The sequence below is a fragment of the Pseudochaenichthys georgianus genome, chromosome 7 (assembly GCF_902827115.2).
Source record: "Pseudochaenichthys georgianus chromosome 7, fPseGeo1.2, whole genome shotgun sequence".
Classification (NCBI taxonomy): Eukaryota; Metazoa; Chordata; class Actinopteri; order Perciformes; family Channichthyidae; genus Pseudochaenichthys; species Pseudochaenichthys georgianus.
In genome coordinates this window covers 37,536,028-37,556,727 of record NC_047509.1, presented here as the reverse complement: position 1 = coordinate 37,556,727, position 20,700 = coordinate 37,536,028, and the positions used below count along the sequence as shown (strand labels likewise).

Genomic DNA, 20,700 nt, shown 5'->3' with positions numbered 1-20,700 from the left:
ATATTCTGTGCCTCTACTGCAGGGGTGGGGAACCTCCGGCCACCGGGCCGTATACGGGCCGCGAGACAATTTGGTGTGGCCCTTGAGGTAATTTATAAACACACGCAAAATAGAAAAAAATTAAAGAAATCGAGACCGCAAAATAATTAAACAAGTGAGTGCCTGTTTTTCCTGGCCAAGGTCAGGGTCCTTGAACACAACACAAGCCTAACATGTCATCACGTGGTATATGTCTGACAGGGGTGTAGTTCTGACGGGGAGCACCAGAACGCAGCTCCGCTCCGGCACTTCCAAAAATTGCAGTACCCATAAGGAGCCGTACACATGCTGCAGTTTTTGCGTGGCTGTGTCTTTAGTTGAAAGCCCAGTGGCGATCTGTTCATCTGTCATACTGATCATACAGTCAATAACTTTGTTGTTATTAGCATCTGGTTAGCTAGCTATGCTAACGAATATAAGAAGCTTTTTCTACAACCAGTGAGGTAAAGGCACATCTTTATATGATCATTATAGTTATAAGAGAATAAAGTAAACAGGTATAAAATACTATATGACAGTAAAAAAAAGTTGTTATTAATAAACAAGAATACAGTTTGAAAGGAGAGTGATTTGTAAAATATCCATAAAGAAAAAGAAAATCTGTTTACAGTTCTGTTTCATATGGGTGCTGAGAGATGTATCCATAGATCTCCTAATGTTGCTCTCAAAGTGCATCAGATTGATGCTTTTAACGTCAACATTTAAAAACAAATCTTCCCGGGGGAGCATGCCCCCCGGACCCCCCTAGAGGAGGTTAGGTAGGTCCCCCCCACTTAAATCATGTTCACATGGATAGGAAACTAAATACATGTGCACACATCTTGTGTCCATATCTTTCTGTTTGGGTGGTCATACCACAACCGTGCACATGCATGCATACGTGAGTCATGGCAAGATATCTGGATTAAGAGGTTGCTTTTTCTTTGCACAGAATGAAAGAAAGGCCAAATGAATGGGCTGTGATTTTAGTTTTTTTTAAGCAGAGGTCAATAATTTGTACGGCCCTTGGAGGATGTTGAAAACATTGAAATGGCCCTTGAGGAAAAAGGTTCCCCACCCCTGCTCTACTGGGACATGTCCCATGCTTTAATGTTCCAAAAAGTCGGCCCACGGGCCATTTTGGATCGGCTCTCAGCAAATTAAAAAAGTATAATGGAATGCGGCCTACAAATGAAACTTGAGCTCGTCTTGTATTGTACTTCTTAAACATATCTGTAAACGTATGTTACACAGTCGTATTCATGTGAGTGTGGGAGAAAAACTCCCGCAGGAGGAAGTTTGGGAATTTAGCAGACCTTTGCAGACCATTTACATGCTTAAAAATATATAAGAACATATTACAGGAAAAGGAAAACCCCAAAAAGAACAATAGGGCCCCTTTGGTTTTAGCTTGGAAATGCCTCGGTATAAAACATTACTCTCTCCAATTCAACACGTGTGAGTTATTATTTATATATATATATATATATATATATGTAAATACTTTGTTTAGTGTCTGTAAAGTTTTGGATAGTTTATCTTGGTGTCCCATTTCATATATCTCAATTATGTCTATTAGTACTTTTATTTTAGTTAGTGAATAGATGAAAGAAGAAAAAATAAATAACAATAAGATAAGAGGGTAAATATGTATTTGATTGGGCTGAACTGTACTTTTAATCTCAGCCGACAAAAGTATTTGCCAAAGATGTAGCCAGTGCCTTTGGAAATGTTTCCAGGACAGAGAAAGGAAGGGCGGCTGCTCTGTGTGGGTGGAACTCGGAGGCCAAAGAGTTTACAGCAGGGCGTTAAAATGTTGTGTTTCTGAGGCCAGGGAATTACGAAATAGCATTTGGGCAAATACACACAATTTAAAGATTTGTTTTAACAGGCTGGTGCCATCCAGTCCACTTTAACAATAATGTTTTATTTTTGTTGATGCAGTGGTTAGTGTGGTGTTAGCATTTTCCTCTAAAGCTGGCTGCCTGGCGCCAATACTTTACAGATTTAAGTTGCATGCTGGCTTGTTTTTTGAACTAAAATCTGCAACAGCTTGGGAAAGAAACCCTGAGTCATGTGCTGCTGTGACTCATCAGTGAGTCAGCTGTCACATTGAGTGTGCATGAGTCATAGGTGAGAGCTCATAACTGTGTTTACCATCCAAGAAATGTGAAATAAGTGGCGTAACAAGGTTGTGAATGGCCCCGGTGCAAATATTGTTTTGGTGCCCCCCCCCCCCCCCCCCTCCCTCCCTCTCTTTTGAGCGCTGCTCTTGTGCTTTGGTTTTCTGTACATTATAAATGCAAGCTAATACATACAAAATATATTTGTATTTCTCATTGCATGGGCGTTGCACCGGCTGCACCGTCGATAGTCAAGAATGAACAGCCAAGACAAATATAAAAACTGTTATGGACACTTATATAACAGATGGAGAGAAAAGCAGTATTTGTGAACGTAAAACTAACTGACTTTGCCCTTTTACTCCAAGATTAGTGTGTAATATGTCAATTTAATTTATGGTTTGACGTCAATATATTAATTTACATTCAGGGCTTAAACACAATGTTTCTTGTTTTAGCATCGTCACATAATAGTAATAACCTTACATTGGGAATTGCTCCAATACCTCATTGCTATAGATCCTGCAAACAGTTAGTTTGAACCAGAAATATATATAAATATTAATAATAGGTTGGAAAATAAATGGTAAACTGTACTGCAAGTGGCAATGCTGCTAATGCAAACACTACACATGTTGTCCACAAGGGGCACACAAGTCAATAATCTTGTATTTGATCAACTTTCCACTATATTTATGACCCAGGCTTATTCAAAATGTATGATACTAGTTGAGATTTCATGACCCAAAGCTCCAATGTAAATATAGCTGAAAGTATAGGTGTGTGTGTGTGTGTGTGTGTGTGTGTGTGTGTGTGTGTGTGTGTGTGTGTGTGTGTGTGTGTGTGTGTGTGTGTGTGTGTGTGTGTGTGTGTGTGTGTGTGTGTGTGTGTGTGTGTGTGTGTGGCCCTGCCTTGTCGTCAGGCAGCCGTAGTGTCCTGGTGAGCAGCAGCATCAGCAGACTGTTCCAGGCCTCTCTGTGGCTCTCTGAGGTCAGACTGATGAAGTACGCCAGAGCTTCACTGCACACCCTACACACACATACACACACAGGATTATCATCAACAAAATATTATGTTTTGTATACTATTGTTATTCGAGTAGAGCAGGTCTAGGCTACACATCTTGAAACTAAAGCACCAACACCAGTTATTTAATGATCAGCAGCCCACATGAGTGTAATACATGAGTCAAGTGCAGCTGCTCAGCAAAGAACACAAGGTGATCTGTACCAGGCTGAACACACACACAGAGTACACTTCATAAATATATAATGAGGTATGAGCCATGTGTCAAAACAGTTTACTCAGCTCAGAGCAACAAACATGGCTACACTTCTCTGATACACAGTTTGTGCTTATTTATGGAAAGTTCAACCATGCAATAGAAAAAACGATGCTTTTGGGTTTGTTTTCTTATTGTGAACAAAACCCTGTGGCACTCACAGCAGCAGGCGTGTCTGGATGTCAAGCCACGAGTCCTGCAGCTGACGGTCAGAGTACATCTTGAACAGGATCCTCAGGCTGCAGGCCAGGCTGCTCGTCTCCTGCTTCAACAGGTTGGGCTTGGACTTCCCTTTAAAGCCTGAGGGCAGAGAGAGGCAGTCATTGGGGAGAAACACAGAAAATCGTTTGTTTGTGCCGGTCTGCATTTCCTGATGAGAAAACAAACCGATGCTTTTTGTAGTTGTAGTACACCAACATGGATTAAACGTGTAGTTTTTTTACCACAATGTTGGGGAAATTAATGGATAAAATGCACGGATTATTATTATTATTCCCACTCCGATCGGGACACTAGGTCCACCGTTTCCCCGCAGCGAGGCTCCCCCGTTGACAGTTTACGTGGGCTGGGTGCAGTGGCGGACTGGCCATCGGGACGAATCCCGATGGGCCGGTACCGAAGTGGGCCGGTCGGATAAGTCACTAGCACATCCCCCATAGGCGGCGCGTGAGGCTCAGGTTTGAGAAGGCTAAATAACTTCTTTTACCTGACGCTGCCCGCCTCCGGCGTCTATAGAAAAGAGATCCACTCAGTGTGCGGAGTTTAAATCTCTCAAGTCATATTACAGGATAAAGGAAATACAGTTTAAACTGCCGTATGCAGAGAAGACGCCGACATGTCGCACTTATCATTCATATTACATCATCAATCAGATCATCAATCATATAATATCATAATATATCATATCTTTCCTTATCTGAGTCAGCTTCTCCAGCCTCATCTGGCCGTGCAACACTCACAGTGTCACAGACTGGATGCAGAAGTATTATTTAACACATTATGTTGACGAAACACTCGAGACAAATGTAATTAAAGTCAGATCCACTCGTGTCTTAGACGTGAACGCGCTCTCAGCTGGAGAGAGAAACCCTGGCTTGATTTACCGAGTTGATATCCAGCGTCGTCGGACCGCTTAGCGAGATCTCGTTTGTTAGTTTGTTGTTGTTAGTTTGTTTGTTACTCAAACATATCCAGGGTCTGTTGAACTGGCTTCGTAGTACAGGGCACAGGTGGCTAGCAGCGCTAATGTCAAAGACAGACATTATACATTATATTTGTATTTTACCAGGATGCAGTGACACAAATATTTACATATTTACATTTACTACCTAAAGCACCCGCCGCCCCTGACATCCCCCACTCCCCCCGTTGACAATTTACTAGCGGTACCGAAGTGGGCCGGTCGAGAGTCCCGGGATGATTTTTAGTCCCATTCCACCACTGGCTACATGACCATGATCGCCCATATTGACGCACCTCATTCCTAAACTTCTAACAGATACAACATAAACCGATCCTTCAGCCTCACATGAGCTCTCAGACACGTTCAACATTAACCTGTCATCGCTGTCTGAGCTTGCTGCTGTGTGCACCGTCGTGCGTTTACATCTGACTGTATATATATAAAGGTTTACATGCAGAAGCTGGGATCCTGGACGGTGCAGCTGGAGCGCTGTGCCCGCAATGACGTCACCCATCATTTGGCGGGACTTGAAGAATCCGCGAGAAGATCCAGAAAATTGTCAACATTGAAGGATTAATGGTTATCAAAGTACAAATATCCAAAATCAGTTCAGTCACGGTTTTCAAGGGGACAATATGTACTCAAATTGATGGGTTTGGATGATGGGGGAAAACCGTGTCACAGGCTCTTTAATCATTGTATCATTGTAAGTGGTCAAATCGGACCTTTTTTCAAAATGCTGCCAAATTAGTGACAATTTGCTCTGTAATTGCTAACAATTTTGTAATATTATCCCTCATTATATCTCCTGTGAAAGTATGATCTTAACTAGGGATGCTCCGATCGCCAATTTCGGGGCCGATCACCGATCGCTGGAATCAGTATCGGCCGATACCGATCGCCGATCCGATCGAGTGGGCGGGGCCTAAATGGAAGATTTAAACATCACGTTAAATCTTCCATTTAAAGTGATGTTTAAACTCAGTTAATGGGGCTCATTCACTGGAGCTTCCACAAACAACAACCAACTTAATTATTACATTCAAATGAAGTACATTATTCAAGTTTATATTCACTTTGGATAATAACACGGGAGAAATGAGCGGAAGTGCTCTCTTTTCCTCTCTCCCTCTCTCACTCCCCCCTCTCTCCCCCTCTCTCTCTCTCCTGACAGCCTGTCAGTATCTCATGCAGCTCACTGATCCAGTAATGAGTTACCCGACAGTGAAGAATAAATATATTTATAATAGGGCTGTCAAGTTAACGCATTAATAACGCGTAAACGCAAAAAAAAATTAACGCCACTAATTATTTTAACGCGATTAGCGCATGTGTATTTTTTTTCCTCGCCCGCCCCGTAGTTTCAGAGCGCATCGAGTTTAAAATACCATCTACAAGCTGATGCTGACAGCCCCGCTCCTGCCGCCCGCTTGTGGCAGACCACACTTCCACGCTCACCGGCAGGCACCGACTGGCCATCTGGAGGACCGGGAGGGTGTGTGCGTGTGTGTGTGTGTGTGCGTGTGTGTGTGTTTGTGTGGCCCGAGCGAGCGAGAGAGACCTTACGTGCAGTGTTGTTGTTAGCATCTGGTGCTAGCTAGCTGCGCTAACGGATATAAGGAGCTGTTTAAATTAAAACAGAGGAGCGACATTTCGCCACAACTGCACCGAGCACTTGACTTGATGCAGGAAGCAGACAGCAGGACATTGTAGGAGAAGTCAGCACACTCATGATTGCAGCGTCCAGGCAGCTCCCGTTCGAGCATATGCCTTGAGTTGCACATAGCTCCAACGATCTCACACACACACACACACACACACACACACACACACACACACACACACACACACACACACACACACACACACACACACACACACACACACACACACACACACACACACACACACACACACACACACACACACACACACACACACCACACACACACACACACACACACACACACACACACACACACACACACACACACACACACACACACACACACACACACACACCATTTGTATTGTATTATTGTATGAGAGGTTCCAGGTTGTTGTGTTTAATATTCATGAGAATATTTGTCATTGTTCAAATGATAATAAACATTTGCATTAAGCATATTTGTCCACTCATATGTTGATAAGAGTATTAAAAACTTGACAAATATTCCTCTAAGGTACATTTAGAACAGATAAAAAATGTGCGATTAATTTGCGATTAATCGTGATTAACTATGGACAATCATGCGATTAATCGCGATTAAATATTTTAATCGACTGACAGCCCTAATTTATAATAACTAGTTTAGCTTGTTCCAGAAGTAGATAAAATAGCTAAGTGTGTTAGGTCTAACTCTTGTGTGTTTCGCTCCGCTTACCGGTCCGGCGGGCGGAGCTGCAGGATTTCTGCTTCATACACGTTGCATACCGCTATTTTACTGTCTTTTTCGGACACCTTAAAATAATGCCAGACCGGTGAAGCCATTTTGGCGAGCTTGTTTTGCCGCACACAGAGAAAAGTGTCATGTATTTTACGTCTTGCGATCGGCTCTCGCGATCGGCATGTTTAGAGAGCACCGATCGATCGGTCGAGAGTGAGTATCGGCCGATCTCGATCGGTGACCGATCGATCGGAGCATTTAACTATTGATTAAAAAAAAATCAACCAATGGTAAAACAATATCAGGCTACCACATGGGGTGCTGTGGGTTGATACAGCAAAACACAGCAGCAATGTCAGTGAAGCAAAAGAGTTATACAGTTCAAACTAATGGGTGGTATTTGAGATAATAAATAGTTCGAATCTGATATTGTCGACTAAATAACAGTTACCTCCGGATTCGACCACCAAGTGTTGCCAAAAAAACAGGTATGCTAAACCTTTTTCCATCTACAAGCTAGCTAGCCCATCTGCTAGCTAGCTAGCAGCACAGATCATTCCATCTTTTCCATCTCAATTTTCACTTCACCAACAGTTAAATTAAGGAGTACTGTGTGCACATGAGTTTTTGTGAGAATGTGTACTGGTAAAATAGCTATCGCATCTATTACACATGTATATAGAACACAGGAAGTTTAAATCTACTGGTTAGCTAGCCAGCTCCTGAGATAATTTATAGCTAAAGATGTTGATTTTACCCATGCCGTTGTCATTGATCGTCTTAAGCAGCGCTTTGAAAACACTAAGGACACACTGGAACCTGCAAGCCGCCCTCGTTCCACTAGAAGTTCAATTGCTCCAGTCATTTGGGAAAAATGCGTTTTTTGTCAGGAGGATAAGTCTCAGGAAAACCTCCACACTATTCAAGTCTTACGCACATCGGAAAATATTCTTCAGCTGCCTCAGTTAGACACAGTATTGAGATGCAGGCTTGCAGGAGTCAATGACTTGATTGCCGCAGAGGGAAAATATCATCTTATCTGCTACAGGGCATTCTCCAGGAAGTACCAAAGCACTACGCCAAGAGCAGACCCATATGCCATTTGCTTAGACAATGTGGCAGATGAGCTGAGAACTGGCCTTGCCAGGGGTGAAATATACTCTTTGAAAACTGTTTGGGAAAGATACTGTGAAATTATTGAAGACTTTAACTTGGAACCAGGAACATACAACAGTCATCATTTCAAGACTAAGCTTGACAAATTGCTTGAAGGGAAAGCATTATTTGTGCAATCATTGAGCCCAACGAAGCCCTTGATGATATTTCCTGAAATGACAGCTGAGGCTGCTCTCCAAAACCTAAAGAAAACAATGGATGATGAACAGGAATCCCAAGATGACACTAAAGGAATGAGAATGGCTAGTTGTGACGATGAGATACTGAGTTGGCTGTATTGGGTGTCATTAAAGATCATGGCAGACATCAGGGAGTCCCCAAGACATGATGTAATGGGAGGGATTGATCAGCACCATGCAGAAGAAGTGGTGCCTGAGAGTTTGTACCTGCTGTTACGACTTCTATGCACTGATGATGACGACCAAGAAAATATGGATAAACAAACCGTGAACACAAAACTACGCAGCATTGCTCAAGACATTGTGTTCCTGGCATCTGGTGGACAAAGACCAACACCAAAGCACATTGGAATTGGAGTTGTAGTACACCAAGCTACACGCTCAAAGGGCTTAGTGCAGTTACTTCATGCTGCTGGGCACAGTATAAGCTACGAGTCAGTGCTGAGAACAAATACTGCTTTTGCAAACGAGGCTGTGAAACAATACTTTGACAATGGTAGAGTATTTATTCCACACAACTTTGTCAATGCAAAGCTCCCTGGATACATCATGTATGCAAATGACAACATCGACATTAATGAAGAAACCCTTGATGGGAAAGGAACCTTTCATGCCTCCCAGACTGCAGCTTTCAGACGAAGTGAACTTCAAGAACAAATCCCCAAAGTGAAGCTGATATCACGCAGAGCAAAGTCACTCAATTCCACCAGGGATGTTTGAGCTCAAGGATGCTAAAATGGAATCACAGAAGCCCCCTCCAAAATTCCATGGGCCAGTTACACCAGAAATGTATGATGCAGACACGCAACTAAGCAATCAAAGAACCAGGATCTTGCCTGGATTCTGTGCAGACAACAGAACTCGGAAGTTGTTCCATCTTGGAGTGGATTCAACCAGCTTATGTCAAAATCAGATCACCAAAAACAGTAGCTGGAATGATGCCCATCATAAATTCTCCAGCACATGACTATGACACAATCTGGACGGTGTTACAAAACTGCCACAAAATGACTACACAGCTGGGCCAAAGGTACACAGTCATAACCTTTGATGAGCAGCTCTACTGCAAAGCAAAGATGCTTCAGTGGCATCACCAAAAAGAGTGCGAGAATATTGTTATTGTCCTGGGTGGCTTTCATGTGCAAATGAACTTTTCAAAGGTCATTGGCCAGCATCTTGCTGATTCTGGACTGAGAGACATCCTTGAGGAAAGTGGTGTGTTTGGAAAGAACACAGCTGAAAACATCATGAAGGGAAAGGGATGGAACCGTGTAGCCCGTGCACACAAGCTAACCTTTGAAGCACTTTGGAGAATATTGTGGCCAAGCTTTCTGCAATGGATGGAAGATAATGACTGCACAATCGACAACAGTTGCTTAGAGTTGGCAGATGCACTGTCTGGGCACATAGGAAGTGGAGAAATGGAAGCAGCTTCAGCACGCTATGAGGAACTTGTGCTGGAAGTTGGGGAGATTCAAGATCTCCTTGTACAGTTTGACAAGGCCAATGAAGACAAGCCAACCTTTACCTTCTGGAGACAGTACATGGACCTTGTGTCTATTCTCCTTGCGTTCACCGGGGCACTGAGATGTGGTGATTGGAACCTGTACATGTCAGCCTTCAAGAGCATGATGCCTTGGTTTGCTGCGTATGATCACACCCATTACACAAGATGGGGTGCTGTGTTCATAGCAGACATGGAACAGCTGGCACAGACAGCACCAGAGGTCTACCAGGGCTTCCTAGATGGTGATTTTGTAGCCAAGGAGACCAAACACAGCTTCAACGAGGTGCCTTTCGACCTTCGCCTTGAACAATAAAACGGGAAAGGTTGCTGGAGGATTGATAGGCATCACTAGAAATGATCCAGCAAGAAACTGTTGGTCCATCACCTACAATGAACGTGCATCCTTGGCAGAGGATACCAGATCCCTGTTTGGACTGACACATGATGACGACGATGATGAGGAGACGCACAAAGACTGCCTTCAATCAAGAATCAAGAGGGATAATCACGATGTCATTCAACTTGTTGATCAGTTCCAGAGATACAACGTCTTCCAACAAGAGCATATGTATGATTTAGTGTCCCTGACAACTGGTGATGTTGCCTCAGAAGAGATACTCAATGACCTTATACATGCTGCAGAGTCTGGCAAAAAAACTATCACTGAGTTGGTGAAAAAAAATGTCTGGGCACAACGAACACAGACTTCCACGCCAGTCTCACCAAGAGAAAACCGAAAACATTCTCAAGCCTATACAGCACAGATACCAAGCTTGAACAACTCAGATCCAAGTGTGTGAAGCTTGACAGGGATATTTTTCGCCGCATCATTGTATCCATGGAGAGTGGCAGAGAGGTCAACATGGATGTAGTGTTGCACGGTGTACCGATACTTGAAAGGTACCGCGATACCCTGCCGTTAAAAACGGTACGATTCCTCAGTTTCATTAGTATCGGTACTTTAAGAATGACGGGGAAAAGTACTCCCGTGAAAAAGCGCAATTTTTCCATATAATAATAATAATAATAATCACCATCTGCCCCTTATATAGACCACCCTCGGAAGCCAGCCTCTTCGACCTAGGACCAGAGATGCGGGAATGGCTACACGACACCCAGTTGGACATCTAACGTTATACGAAAGAAGAAGCGCCGTTTTTAATAAGAGCCGTGTGTGTTCAGCGCTCTGCTTCCACTCCCTGCACTGCAGCCGTGCCTGCAGTCCCACTCCTCTCAAGCACGCTCTAAGTCCCTCCCCTCTCTCGTGCACGTGGCCACGTGCGAGCTGCCAGAGCATGTGAGAAAACGAGAAGCATGGCTGCAAGTGGGAGTGCAACTGCCGCTGCGCCTCGGCTTGTTAACAAAAAAGACGCCAGAAGTCTGTGAACGGGCCGTTCAGAGCAGAGCTCCCTGTCGGAGCGGCAGAGCGTGATGTGCACTGAAAAGTTTTTCTGTCGCAATATTATCGTTGAGCAAACTTAACTAGCAAACTAGCATCACTATCTGCTAACGTTAGCTTTAGCCTTCGTTTTCTATTAGTTTTTTTTCATAGGCTATAAACGGAGGTGGTATAAGTATATATCTTGTACTTGAGTAAAGTAGAAGTACCCAGGTCTTGTACTTGAGTTAAAGTAGAAGTACCCAGAATGTAGGAATAATCCTGAAATCAAAAGTTCCTCAAATAAAAGTACAAAGTATTCTCATCAAAATATAGTTAAAGTAGCGACAGTAAAAGTAGAAGTACTCAGGTCTTGTACTAGAAGCACCAGAGTGTAGGAATACTCTGTTACAGTAAAAGTACTGCATTCAAAATGTTCCTCAAGTAAAAGTATTAAAGTAGCGACAGTAAAAGTAGTCATGGTGCAGATTGGTCCATTTCAGAATAATATATATGATATGTTTTATAATGATTGATCATGAAAGTGTTCTCAAAGCTGGTAAAGGTGCAGCTAGTTTGAAGTACTTTGTAGACTGCAGGGTAGCTGGTGGATTTACTCCAGGTGGAACTAAAGTCTGATTCAACACTTGGTTAGATTTCACATCATTCATCCAGATCTGTGAAGTAACTAAAGGGATTCAATACATGTAGTGGAGTTGAAGTACACCATGTACCTCTGAACTGTAGTGGATTAGAAGTACACCATGTACCTCTGAACTGTAGTGGAGTAAAAGTACACCATGTACCTCTGAACTGTAGTGGAGTAAAAGTACACCATGTACCTCTGAACTGTAGTGGATTAGAAGTACAAAGTAGCAAAAAAACATTGAAATACTTAAATAAAGTACAAGTATCTCAAAATTGTACCCAAGTAGTACTTGAGCCTATGAACTTAGTTACTTTACACCAGTGGCTATAAAGATAGAAAGACTAAGCCTTGCACAGAGGCATGAAAATACATTTTCAAAATGCTCAACAGTGCTGCCAAAATGTTAAACTCACTGCTACACAATTAAAATAAATGCTTTTATATATATTTATATTAGATGTGACTCTTGGCGTTTCTGTTCTTAGTAACACTGCTGCTTTAGTTGTTCTGACTGCTAAAATCATCTGTTATTCCTAATTTTAAAGCCGATATTCCATATTTCCATTTTTTTAAGAAAAGTATCGAAAAAGAATCGGAATCGCAATTCTTGACTTGGTATCGGTATCGAAACCAAAATGTTGGTATCGTGACAACACTACATGGATGAGCTTCTCCAAAAAGAACTGTGTGCAGTCCCCCTGTCACTTGCCACAACAGATTCAGTGCTCAGGCCTACAAACAAAGCTGACTTAGCCACCATACTACAAGCTGGTGCAAAGGAAACAGAGCTCAGTCCATCTGTTATGAGAACATGCACCATCATTGATGGAATGGCCTTAGTAAGAGCCATGGGAAAACCTCACAATGCATCAACCTTCGGGGAATATGCAGATGTGTTCACACAGAGAGTTGCATCTAATCTACATGGGAACGTCACCAGAGTGGATATAGTGTTTGATGGGTACCAACAAAACTCCATCAAGAGTGGAACAAGAACAAAACGCAGCACTACTCAGCGAAAGGTTCGCACAATTGTGAGTAGAGATGTAAAGCTACCTGCTAACTGGAATAGCTTCATTGAAATGGATGAAAACAAAGCCAACCTTACCCATTTCCTATCAACTGAGCTTGAGAATCATGTGCAGCTTTATGATGAGGAAATTGTTATCAGTGGAGGGTTTGAGGATCCTGAAAAAGTCACGTCAGCAGCTGGGATTGATGTATCTCCCCGACAAGCTACACATGAAGAAGCGGATACACGCATACTAATACATGCAGCTGATGCAACAATGAAAGGGTTTCAGAGGCTCATCATTCAGTGCCGAGACACAGATGTGTTGCTGCTACTACTTGTATTTGCAAACCAACTAAGCAAAGACGTTTGGATGAAAGCAGGAACAGCTAAGAAACCACGCTACATCAAAGTCCATCAAATCACACTACCAAATGAGATGCTCGATGGTCTGTTGGCATGTCATGCCATCACTGGATGTGATACGACGAGCCAGTTCACCGGAATTGGAAAAAGGACAGCATGGAAAGTGTTCCAGCAGTACCCGCATCTTCTCCACAACTTTGGTGAGGATGAAGTACCAAGTACCACTTCCCTATCCTTGGCAGAACAGTTTGTATGTAGGCTCTATGACCTTAAGTCAACCAGCAACTCGATACAAGAAGTTCGCTGCGCTCTCTTTCGAAAACTTAAAGCCAATGTTGATACATTACCACCAACAGAAGATGCATTGTCAATGCACCTCAAGAGGGCCCACTACCAAACCAAGGTTTGGAAACAGTCACTAGTGACACAGGTTGGCAGATGATGAATGGTATGTTGGTCCCCATGCTTCTTACCAACGAACCTGAACAATCCACAAGCTGACAGTGTGTGGATGCAAGGAAAGTGGAAGTCAGAGCAGTACCAGACAGTGTCTCTGTCGCAGAAGAGGACTGTATTGCAGTGGGGCGTGTGGATGTGCTCGTGCAGCGTGGTGCATGAACTCCAATGACATTTAAGAGACTAACGGTGAAGAAACCGATCTTGATCTGGATGTTGTGGTGCGGCAGCCAGAAAAAAGCACATCAACAACGAGATCTTCAGTGTGCGATGCTCAGCCCTCCACATCAGCACATGTACTGAGGGCGCAGGGGCGTACAGATCGCTCTTTTGGAGACCCTTTTGTGAGATAGTGACAGCTTGACCCGTTGTTGGGCCAAGCTGTTTGTGTACATCATTTTACTCAGTTGCCGTTACAAATAAACCACCGGTAACATATACCAAATCCAATACGGTTGTGTCGTTTCCCTTTTGTATCCCTAGCCAAGAGGGAACGTAACAGGCGGAAATTGAATTTTTGACTTTTTTTCAATGGTCTAGCTCTATTTTCTCTGACACAGTAACATCCATTTACATTCTGACACTTCTGCAGCCATCCCACTGCTGTCACCTTTCTTTTGATACCAGGATTATCTATATGGCCCTTGTGATTGGGGAGATATTCTATATGTATTGTGGGCATGTCATTTCGAGCAGGCAATCTGAAAAATTGGCCTGAAATGGCCTCTAAAAGTCACAAAATAATTTTTCAAACTTGTCAACCACCCTAGAACATCTTACATAGGTCCCCTCTTACCAAAAAAATATGTTGACAGCTTCTACCCAAACAAAAGTGTTAACGGAAGCACTTTTCAGGATTGGCCCCCTGACTACTGACAGGCTGTCAGGAGGGAGAGAGGGGGGGAGAGAGAGAGGGAGAGAGGAAAAGAGAGCGCTTCCGCTCATTTCTCCCGTGTTATTATCCAAAGTGAATGTAAACTTGAATAATGTACATCATTTGAATGTAATAATTAAGTTGATTGTTTGTGGAAGCTCCATTCTCTGAGCCCCATTAACTGAGTTTTAAACATCACTTTAAATGGAAGATTTAAAGTGATGTTTAAATCTTCCATTTAGGCCCCGCCCACTTGATCGGATCGGCGATCGGTATCGGCCGATACTGATTCCGGCGATCAGCCCCGAAATTGGCGATCGGAGCATCTCTAGTTATAATGTTTTTTAACGGACGTTGTCTGATTATATAATCATATGCGCGGGCCGCTAGTGTCTGTTGATCTCCAGATTAACAGCATAACCTGCCAAAAGTGCCGATGCTCCATGGCGGAGGCTCCGGTAGAAATTGCCGGGATTTGCGTTTTTACCCCCTTAATGTCTGACCAATGGTTGAACAGCATTTCCGTGCACATGACTTGTGTTTAAAGTTTATAGTCCGTTTGAGTTTTGCAGTGTGAACGCAAACCGAACCTTCTGAAAAATGAAACAATGTAACAAACTGTGGTCTGGTGCGCACCAGAGAAGCGGACTATTAGGTGTGATTGCGCCCTAAGATCCCTTTGTAAACAGTGAGAACATTAGAACCAGGATTACATGATGAAGATTTAGAACTACATATTTAAAGGCAGTCTCACAACAGACGGTTGCTCTCGTAGCGCTGACTTGTTTCTGAGCCATGGTGGAGGTGTCTGTGTTTACCTGCCCTCCACAGTGCTGTCCTCTGCTCGTTGTTGGAGTTGAAGTCCTTGGCGAAGGTGTGCGACTCCAGCAGACAGTCGAGCAGCTTGAAGAGGTGAGCGGAGGTCATGTGACGGTACATGCCCTGCTCTGAGCCCGCCTCCCCCCCCTCAGCCTCAGACTCCTCCAGAGCATCACGCTAACGGGAGGACAGTTTGAGACAACTTGAATTACTGATATGATATTTCATGCTGTACAATGTAACTCATTCCTCAATAGAAATAAAACAAATGTGATAAATAAATAGGGGTTTTATCTTACCTGTGCAGCAGCCATGTTCTCTGCGTCCTCCTTTTTGCTGGTTGCCGGAAAAAATACGATATTGTCTATGGTCTGGATGAGTTCAAGCTGCACCACGCATTTAATGAGCAGCCCTGCAAACAGCTTCTGGTCCGAAACTCCTGCAGAATAAAGAAAAACAAGTGGTGTGAAGATTGACGTTTTTAAGGGTAAAAGTGACATTGAAGAGGGACGAAACGCAACAATGGTGGTCAGATTTTATACTGGCAGAATGCAATTCCATTCGAATTTTAAGGCGAGCCACGGCAGGCAAAAACATCGTTTTTCAAGTACTGGTCAATTTTGAGATTTTGTACTATTTTGATTCTATAACATGTTTTCTTTCAGGCTTTTGGAAGGAAAACGTACAAAATATACATTTAAGTGTTTATTTGACTATAGTTTGTCTATTTGCGTCTGTAGATTTCTCCTAAATTCACCAAAAGTTAGCATTCTAACGTAACATAAAGTAAGTGCACCATGTCAACAGAGATATCGCTGGAAAGCTGTGTCTCTCCTGCACAATCTCATCGGATTTCCTTTGTATCAGCAACCAATCGTGAAAGCACAAATGGGTCTTAAACCAAGAAACGAAATCTCATTGGCTGGTGTCAATTTCTGACAACGTGATTCGTTCAGATGCGTCACGTGGTGTGCTAAAACACTTCCTGGTTAGCTTTCCGCTAGAAATTGAAAACTCAAAATGGCAAAAGAACGACGAAAAAAACGTTCACAGAGAAGACGACAACAATTGTCACTTGCACGAAGCAAGGTTATACAAAAAACAAATGACCCCGAACATGAAATACCTTCACGGAGTGCGTCGAGGCGCAAGCTGTCATCCAGAGAACAGCAGGGTTTAGCTAGCGCCTCACTGCAATCTGTAAAGGTCATTTTCTCAAAATGAGTTTTTTCTCCTACTCTGAGTTCGAAATTTCAACTTCAGTAGCACCTAGATACACCAAACCTTCCAGTTATATTCCTATCAATATTATGAAGGCTTTTACAGAAAGGTTTGTTCATATATCATTCATAGCCTGAATTATACAACATTGTACACCTAAAAACATGGCGGAAATGGATATTTTAGGGCTGTTGACAGTATTTTCTGATTTATGGAGTGATAAAAAGAGATATCCAATATCCCTTCTGTAAAAGCCTTAGATGCTAATATGACTACAAAATGAAACAATCATTTTGAATCTGGCTTTATCCAAAGTTCAGATTTCGATTCCTGAAATGTGTTAAAATATGTGCATATTTAATGAGATAATGGATAATTTGCATATTTAAACATGCTATTTCAGAAAACTTGTAATACAAAAGACAATTGCCTTATTGAAAGTAATTAACTGGAGACATTTCTAGCTGATACCTTTAAGTTAAAAAAAATTACCCTATTCACCTGGGGTGTCTCGCCTTAAATAAATAAGATTATTAAAAAAAAGAAAAAATGTATTATGCAAATACACATTTATTCGAGGTATTTTTGTTTGAGTAAATTCACATTTACTACCTTTTTTTCATTTCAGGGTGTATTTAATAGTCAGTTATTAATTTCAAAGGCAAAATATCTATTAATTTAACATGTATTGAAATGGCACTCCAAAGCAACAAATGATATACATTTTAGATATATATTTTTTTGTTTATCTCCATTTTTTGCAAATATAGATTCAGGTGGAGGTTGAGTGTGTTGTGTGTGTGTGTGTGAGTGTGTTGTGCGTGCGTGTGTGCGTGTGTGTGTGTGTACTCACTAGCACTGGACTTGCCCTTCCAGGTGTCGTCGCTGGACATCTGGCTGTGTCCCCTCTCAGACAGAGCTCTGTCGTAGCTGCTCTGGGACACGCTGTCAAAATCAGCGTCCTGGAGACAAATACAAATGATCCATATTCACAGGTTAGGGTCATACTTCTGACTCACTGCGGAATATAATAATAACCAAGTATGAAGCATCTGCTGAGCTGCTGTAGAACATCCTGTATTTATTGTTAAGACATATAAGTATTTGTTTATTTCCTTACTAAATGCTTGCCATCTGCAGTTTCCTCATCCTGCCCAGCCGGTCGCCATGTCAACAAACTGGAAGCAAACAGAATGACAGATCAAGAATCAGGTGATAACATCCTGTCACAGAGGCACACTAACCTTCAACTACTTTAATGAATTAGTTACATTGAGTAATATCTAATTATTCTTTTGTAATGAAATTGGCTGGAAGAAAAGTGACTGAGGACTCACGCATGTGGGCTGGTGTTCTGGAAGATCTCCAGCATACAGGCGCATGTGATCTGCCACACCTCGGGGCTGAACTTCTCCCCGTTCAGAATCACCAGGTTCTCCAGACAGTTGGTCCCCGACCGGGCCAGCTGCTCGTTGTCTGCAGAGGAAGGAGAGGAGGAGCTTAAAGCCCCACTCACACATACACTGGGAACTTCACCGAGTATTTTCCCCACAAAATATATAGATAGTGTTTTACTTTTGGTGAAACAAATTGTAGCAACTCAATGATATTAATGATAAAGTGAAACATATTTTCAGACCCTCTGAAACTAGCCGTTTTGTTTAAAAATGTGCTCAAAGGCTGATACCTCTATTCATGTTAAGAGAAATAGTTACAATATATATTAGGTAAAACACTTTTTTTGAATAAATTAATAATAATAATAATAAATTGAATAAAAAAGAGGAAATATTAAAAGAATAATTGAATAAAAATAAAAATAGCATTGGTAATACAAATCTAAGTAATGAAAAAGTAAAAAGAATATTAATAAATAGATAAAAAAAAAATATATATTTTTTTTTAATTGTATACACAAAAAAAGTAAATGGATAAAATGGAAGTTTAACAACATAACATTTCTACAGCCCTAGTTTGTCAAATCTGGCAAAGCATAGTAGGTGTTATCTCTGTCCTATGAGCAGTTTTCGCTCTTTGTGTGGACAGGTGAGTGTTCTGTGCTTAACTTAGTACTTTTTTTTAACAGATGTAACATTAAGCTGTCTGTGGCTCTTTCCTGCTGTAACGATGCAAATGTCCCCTCTGTGGGACTAATAAAGGTATTCTGATTCTGTGGACATGTTTTGAACACCCACCTTGCCTGACACACCACTGCAGCTGTGTGAAAATGTCAGCCAGCAGGATTTCACTGAGAGGCTCATAAAACTGGGTGAACACATCACAGATGGCATACAGAGCGTGGTTACAGGTCGTCGTCATCCACTCGGTTTTCTGCAGACAAACAGGAGACAAAGAAAAGCAAATATTTAAATAAAAATGTCTTCTTTACATTGTCTTTTGCCTTGTAAAACTATAGGTTACTTACGTAACCCCAGGCCTGAGAGTAACATGAAGTGAGATGTCTCACTATGGGATGCGCCTCATCGCGGAGCAAACAGAAGCACCAATCTCATTACGCCAATCCTGATTGGCTGGTGATCTTGACGTAAGCGTCAGGGGAAATCACCCCCTATAAGTAGCTTGCGCCACAACGCATGCGTCATTCAAAATAAGCACCTCTTCTCGCTTCACCATAGCAAGGAGGGCCGTCTGGTGAGACATCTCACTTCATGTTACTCTGAGCCCTGGGGTTACGTAAGTAACCTATAGTTCTCATTCATAACACTCGATTCATAACACTCAATGTCTCACTATGGGATATTGTAGCTCCCGTATTGCCAGACGAGCTTATCTCGAAATTCACCAAACCAACCAGAACTTAACAGGTGGAGTCCCGACTCAACAAGGTGCCCAGCACTGCTCGGGCCACACTAGGAGCGGAGACGTCTAGCCTGTAAAAGCGGACAAAAATGAGCGGCGAGGACCAGCTTGCCGCCGCACAGATGTCTTGGATGGAAACACCCTTGAACAAAGCCCAGGATGTAGCCAGGCCCCGAGTCGAGTGAGCACGCAGACCCGAAGGTGCCTGCAAACCCTGACTCGTATAGGCCAAAGCAATTGCCTCCACAATCCAGTGGGAGAGCCGTTGCTTAGTAACGGGCTTGCCCTTCTGAGGGTTAGCCCAGGACACAAAGAGTTGGTCATTAAGACGAAACTCTTTTGATCTGTCCATATATGTGCGTAAAGCACCGGAGGAAACCAGCGGCGGAGGAAATGCCTCAATGTCAATCGGGGTACACGAACCAACCACCTTAGATATAAAGGCAGGGTTGGGCTTCAACAACACTCTCGTTTGCCCTGGGGCGAACTGAGTGCATGAGGGATGTACAGATAGCGCATGAATGTCACTGACTCGCTTGGCGGATGCCAGGGCCAGTAACAGCACTGTCTTGAGTGACAAGTGCTTCATGTCAGCTTCTTCAAGGGGTTCAAATGGGGTTAGAGAGAGCCCATTTAAGACAACTGCCAGGTCCCATAAGGGCACCAGCGACCTGGAGACAGGGAGGAGCCTGCGCGCTCCCTTCATAAAACGGCAGACCAAAGGATGTTGGCTAGCAGTCTTACCCTCAAAGCCCACATGGCATGCAGCAATAGCAGCCAGGTACACTTTGATCGTAGAGAAAGCTCTGTGTTTATCGATCAAGTCCTGTAGGAATGATAAAATCACCCCGACAGGACATTGAAAAGAGATGTGTCCTTCTTGAAGGCACCACTCCTCAAACACCCTCCACTTACAGTCGTAAAGAGACCTGGTGGAGGAAGCTCTCGCACTCTGAATAGTGTTTATCACCTTCTGAGGGAGACCCACTGTATTCAGATTGTACCACTCACGGGCCAGGCCCATAGTGCCCGTGCTCTGGGCGTGGGTGAAGGATCGCCCCCCCCCGCCTGAGACAGTATGTCCCTGCGTAGTGGGAGCTGCCACGGCTGCCCGCACAGCAGCTGATATATCTCCGCCAGCCCGTACGTTGCGTGCTAGGGGTGCAACAACTAATCGACTTAATCGATTAAAATCGATTACCAAATTAGTTGCCAACTAATTCAGTCGTCGATTCGTTGGTGACGTCATC

General features: G+C 42.9%; 1 protein-coding gene across 1 annotated transcript in view; it reads right to left on the bottom strand.

Annotated features, from left to right (window-relative positions):
• The window catches only part of LOC117448925 (brefeldin A-inhibited guanine nucleotide-exchange protein 2-like), a 76,387-nt gene that overhangs the window by 1,995 nt on the left and 53,692 nt on the right, over window positions 1-20,700 (bottom strand). The window contains 8 exon segments of the mRNA XM_071203854.1: window positions 3,053-3,170; window positions 3,585-3,723; window positions 15,409-15,586; window positions 15,709-15,848; window positions 17,484-17,592; window positions 17,751-17,808; window positions 17,968-18,106; window positions 18,826-18,961. Coding sequence (XP_071059955.1) covers window positions 3,053-3,170; window positions 3,585-3,723; window positions 15,409-15,586; window positions 15,709-15,848; window positions 17,484-17,592; window positions 17,751-17,808; window positions 17,968-18,106; window positions 18,826-18,961 — 1,017 coding nt within the window.